Consider the following 5,881-nt stretch of genomic DNA (forward strand, 5'->3'; position numbering starts at 1 on the left):
GTGTGGTACTCTCTGTCATGTGATTGTAAATATCTAAGCCTGAGGAATCAGGCTAGGTCTCAACACATTTCACATTGATACTCTTAAACTTGAAATTACAAAGGGGCACACACTTGTAGCTATATGATGGGAGGCAGGGAAGTAATTTATGCATGAGGCCCTTCACTCATCACAAAGAAATGGGCCTGGCCTAACCACTTGAAATAAATATGGTACCCATTTATTTAGCTGCATTAGCATACACATGGGGTGCAAGCCTAGGCTTGGGCTTCACAACCAAAGGCACCTTCCTCTGCAAAGTGAGCCCATACACCTCCTCCATGTTCAGCTTCTCCGGCGTCTCCCCCTCCAGCAACTCCCAGTCGAAAGCATGCACCAACGCGGCAGTGAGGAACTGCACATTCCGTATGCCCATACTCATTCCGGCGCATATACGTCGCCCGGCTCCAAAGGGAATGAACTCGAAATCATTTCCCTTGACATCCATATGAGCGGTTGGGGCGCCAGGCATGAAACGTTCGACAGGCTTGAACTCAAGGGGGTCTTTCCAGACATCTGGGTCTCGAGAGATGGCCCATGCGTTTATGAGAACACGGGTGTCCTTTGGGATATGGTATCCCATGGCTTCACAATCCTCAGCAACTATGCGGGGGAGGAGGAGCGGGGTCGAGGGATGGAGGCGAAAGATCTCTTTGATGATGGCTTGGAGAAGGGTGAGGTTTGGGAGGTCCGACTCGAGGACCAGGCGGTCACGACCGGCTACTGAGTCAAGCTCGAGTTGAAGGGCATCGAGGAGGCTGGGGTGGCGGATGAGCTCTGCGATGGCCCATTCAACCGTGCTGGATGATGTGTCCGTGCCCGCTGTGAACAAGTCCTGTGCGTCCCTCCAAACAGGCAGAAAAACATGAGATGAGCTCACTTGGTCTGAGCTCTACTTAAATAACTGTTTCATTGCCAACCAACCACTTAAAATTGAGACATTGCTTCCAGGAACAAGTTTTTAAGGGGCGCTTATCTGAACATGCAACATACATGTTAAAGCACTCGTTTTAGAAGGGCCCTGCTGCTAATTACAAACCCTGCTTTGGATGGATACCATTTCTTAAATCAGTTACTGTGAATTTCATTCACTCCTAAAACTATTAAAATGAGTTTCAAGAAGAATAAGATGTAACCACCAACGATAACATGTAACCACCAACTATTGTTGGTGTTGGTATGTACCACCTTTTGCTAGAGCTTCTACAATGTTTTGTTTTGATAAAGGGTGTGGCCCTTGATTAGGGCTGCCGATCGCGAATACCATTTTTTTTTTATTATACTTACCACAAATTATATTGAAATATTAAAATTTTTAAAAATATTTTGTCATATGTTTTATTTTTTAGCTTGCTACAAACAAGAACAGTTTGAAGAGTGAGACAAAAAAAGTCAAAAATTTTAATGGGCCGGGCCCATGCTTAGACCAATAGTTCTTTCAGGCCGGGTCGGGCTTTACTACTGCTTATTCTGGCCAGGGTGGGCTTTGTTTGGTACATCTGCCGGGAGCGAAGTAGATTCGAGCATTATCAAGCCTCGAGCCAGCCCGGTGGCAGCCCTACCCTTTATAGAGCGTAATGACACGACAAGATTCATGTTGCTTAACTCAAATAATTGAGGGCAAATTGTTTCATGTCGGCTGGATCGCTTGTCTACATATGCGGTCCAAAAAGTGTAAAGCATCCATCTTAAAGATGGATGCAAGTAGGTGTTCCATCTAAAAACAACATAAATTAACGGTCCAAATGTTTTTTTACTAGAATTATTATTTTTAGTTTTTAAAATTTACTTATTTTTTCACATTCATGATCTCCACGTTAGAGATTACATGTCTTTAAAAATTAAATAAAAAAATCCATCTCAAAAATAGATTTATTAATAGGCCCGCATATCTACATATGTGGGGTTGGCCGCATAGAAATTGGGTCCATAGAGCCTACCATCAAGTATTGTCAAGAAATGTGGTTTCAATACTAAAAATCTTTGTGATGGCTTTAAAATGTATTTTTATCTTTATTTATAAAGTTTAAAGCTTCAAAAATAGTGAAAATTTTAATATCTTGAAAATCGATGGTCCAAAAATGTGTTACAAAATACACTATTTTCAAAACTTAAAATCTATTTTTTCTCATGTCCATGCATCTTGATGTCGAGATGATTAGTTTGAGGATATTTGGGCATCAAAACAATTTCTTCTAGTGAAATTTTGGGGTAGGCTCGAATTTGAATGTTTAGAGCCTCAGCTTTATATAAACTTTCCCCTTCTTTTTTTTTTTAGTAATTTAGTGGAAAAGACAAGCCCTACCCAACTTTTTAATTTTTAATTTTTTTGAACGACAAATACATTTTTCCAAATAGTTTAGGAGAGTTTTTTTTGAAGATGTTAGGAAGTTGGTGTCAATGGAGAGCAAGCCATAACGTGATGACAAGTGTGTGGAGGCGGGATCATCTCTCAAATTTAATTTTATTTACCCAAAAAAAGGTGTGGAAGTGCTACCACCACAACCCCACCCCTTTTCCGAATTTAAAAACAAATCGACCACAAACAGAGAGAGAGATATTGTATATTAAAAAAAAGAAAAAGGAAAAAAAAAGAGATATTGTATGTTAAAAAAAAAAGAAAAAGAAAAAAAAAAAGAAGAGAGATATTGTATATTAAAAAAAAAAAAAAAGATTTTTTTTCATGTGAGATGAGAGAGAGAGAGAGGAAGCTACACGTATGAGTAATAGTGAAAAGAGCGAGAGAGATGTATGAGCAATAGTGGAAAAAGATAGAGACAGAGAAAGAGACTGAGAGTCTTCCCTATGTTGGAGTCTTGGAGTGGAGAGATGGGGGCCAACAGGTGGGATTGAATGGTAGATACATTGGGACCAGTGTTTTTCCCAATATTTTGTTGAAATTTATCAGGGGACTTTTTTTTTTTTTGTTTTATTCAGTTTTACCACCCTGAATGACATTTTTAACATCGGATATGCCGGAGATTTAGTTTTGTTAAATTTTTAATTTAAAAGTTTTTAAAAATTCTCTATTTATTTTAAAATTTTAAAATTAATGATACCAAGATGTTGAAAACTAAATAGAGAATTTATTTTTAATTTTTAAAATAAATTCAAAAATAAGTTTTAAATTTATTGAAACTATTTTTAAAAACAAACTCTCCATTCATATTTTTTAATATTTTGGTGGAAAAATATACAATAAGACCTTTTATCTTTGGTATAAAATAGTCATAATTAATCTTTGACCATTGGATGTGAAATTGGATGACGGCATTTTTTCCATTGACGAAGCTCAAACTTCAAAATTAATTTTTTCGAACTTTGTAACACACTCAAGCTATTAGATTTCACATTATATCTAATTGTGACCTAGCAAAGGTACGTGGTCTTATTGTATACAATCCCTATTTTAACAATATTTTTTAGGATAAAATTTTTATTTTATTTTATGTCATTTAAAAAAAATTAAAAAATAAATAAATAATTTTAAAAAATAGATAACAAATAGGGTCATGATTTATATGAGTCACCTCTTAAAAATCTATCTTTGAAATGGATTTTTGGACTTTGATTTTTGAAAATATGTAATTTCTGAAGATCATGACTATAAAACAATAAATAAAATTTAAAAATTATAAATAATAATTCTATTAAGAAAATAGTTAGTTTCAAATGTTTTCAGATTGGGGAAAGGTTTCTATACTTCTCCTACAGCATAGAAGATCTATGCTTCCCTTACCATCCAGCCATTTAATTTTGATCGAGAGAGTCACGCTCACCGTTTGATCTTAGATTCGATGTCTCAAAGTATTTTATAGTTAGTTTTTTTTATACAAATTGTTTGAATTTGAAATTTAGCACATATCATCTTCTCATTAGGGTGTGCTTATAAAAAAATATTTTTTTATAAAATATAATGACCAAAATATCTTTTGAAACTTTGAAGAGGATTTTAGTCCATTCATTTTACTAGAAATATTTTTTTAAAATATTGTGATAGCAGCAAAGTCGCGGCAGCGAGAGAGAGAGAGCAGGCAGCCGAGAGATAGAGAGAGAGAGATAGCGGTAAAGTCGCAGGAGAGAGAGAGAGAGATAGTGATAGAGAGAGAGATAGCAGTAAAGTGAGTGACCATTAAGAGCGCCTTGATCTCCCGTCGTGAGATCTTGCTTCCCTCCCCATCTGCATCCTCCTTCAAAGCCATTAAAACACCGAGAAAGCACATCTCACCTCCATTGCTATTCTCCTCTATCATCCTCTCAAAGAAGTCATCAAATCTCTTGTGCAACCTCTTCATCTTCTTCACCACCCCCTGCAAATCCAACCATTCAAGCTCGGGCACAAAGTCCCCAATATTGAACACCCCAGCCAAAACCATCAGCTCCAACACCATCTCCCTGAACTCTCCCCCCTCTCCCGGAACGAACACCCGCCTCCCGAGCATGGTCCGTCCCAGCGCGTTGGTCGTGCAGTCCGTGAGCATCGGTCCGATCGTGACGGCGGCGGAGCCGCTGCTGGAGAGTCTGCTGACCAGGTCCTGAGCCTCGGACTCCCGGACGCTGGAGAAGTGGTCGAGGGCCTTCTGGGAGAAGAGGTGCACGTTGCAGAGCTTGCGCAGCAGCCGCCACCTCGGACCGTAGGGGGCGAACACGAGGTCCTGGTAATTGTAGGCCATATGGGTGGCGCCAGCGTTCGGGGGCCGGGAGGACACGAGGGGGTCGAGAGACTTTAGGAGGGAGCGCACCGCTGCAGGGGAGGAGACGACGAGGGTGGGGGAGGTGGTGCCGAGGTTTAGGAGGAGGAAGTGGGGGCCGTGCTTTTTCGCAAGAGCGGCGAGGGAGTGGTGGGGGATGAGGCCGAGGAGGGGAAGGTGGCCGAGGACCGGCCACGCCCAGCCCGGCGTCGGGGGGAGCGGGAGTCCGCCCCTGTTTCTGTGGGATGGTCGGAGGAGGAAGTATAGCAGCACGGCCGCGACGGCAGCCATGGCCAAGGCCGTGTAGGGGCTGCTTGTAACACTCATCTCTCTCTTCTCTCCTTAACTTCCTTTTTTTTCTCTCTCTCTCTCTCTCTTTCACACTAACACCAACACTTTCTCTCTCTCTAATACCAACACTCTCTCTCTCTAACACTACCTCTCTCTCTCTCTCTCTCTAACACACACGGGGGAGAGGTCGTATTTATCGTACGTGAGAAGTGGGAAGTGGGTGACAACTACCAATCACGTGGAGAGTAGATGCGTCCTTAATTCGATGTATAATTTGACTCTTAATCTATTCAAATTAGCACTCACTAATTGCCCATCACTTTCTCTAATTCTTTCTTTTACCCCCTTTTTTTTTTTTTTTAGTGATTCTCCAAAAATAACAGTTTTTCGTAAAATCGAACCGGAACGGTTAATCGGACATGGGCCTGGAAGCGGTTTAACTGGCCTAATCGGGTCGTTTCAACCGCTCTAACCGAACAAGTCCCGTGTGGTAAAAAAATATGTTGAAAATACATAAAAAAATGTAAAAAAAATCTATTAAAATATTAAAAGCATACAAAAATGATTAAAATAAAACACATTCAAATAAAGTTGAAAATTAATGAAAAAAAATAGATTTTAACCCATTTTATATTTTTCAATGGCTATTTTTAATTTTTTTTAAAAAAAGATGGAAAAATATAAAAGTGAGTATTAATGACCAAACAAATTTTAATCTTTACCATAATGTAAATAATATTTAAAAATACATTACAAATCAAATTCCTTATTTTTGAGAATTTATATACATTTTTAATGATTATTTTTTTAAAAAAAATACCGTTTGATCACCCTAACCGCCCAAAACCAGAACTGGCCAC

At 39.2% G+C, this 5,881-nt stretch overlaps 1 protein-coding gene across 1 annotated transcript; it reads right to left on the bottom strand.

Annotated features, from left to right (window-relative positions):
* Nucleotides 1-20: 20 nt before the first annotated feature.
* Nucleotides 21-5,184, bottom strand: TT7 (Cytochrome P450 superfamily protein). The gene is made up of 2 exons (XM_006837084.4): nucleotides 4,170-5,184; nucleotides 21-874 (listed from the first exon to the last, which is right to left on the bottom strand). Exons 1-2 carry the CDS (start codon nucleotides 5,055-5,057, stop codon nucleotides 221-223), a joined length of 1,542 nt encoding a protein of 513 aa, XP_006837147.3. The 5' UTR covers nucleotides 5,058-5,184; the 3' UTR covers nucleotides 21-220.
* Nucleotides 5,185-5,881: the final 697 nt, after the last annotated feature.

This window comes from Amborella trichopoda, chromosome 10, assembly GCF_054954075.1.
Source record: "Amborella trichopoda isolate Santa Cruz 75 chromosome 10, AtrichopodaSantaCruz75HAP2 v2.0, whole genome shotgun sequence".
NCBI lineage: Eukaryota > Viridiplantae > Streptophyta > Magnoliopsida > Amborellales > Amborellaceae > Amborella > Amborella trichopoda.

Coding starts and splice junctions, on each gene's coding strand:
- TT7 (XM_006837084.4), bottom strand. CDS start 5,057: ATGAGTGTTACAAGCAGCCCCTACACGGCCTTGGCCATGGCTGCCGTC. Junction 875..4,169: donor AGATCAAGGCGCTCTTAATG/GTCACTCACTTT, acceptor AGGGACGCACAG/GACTTGTTCACAGCGGGCAC.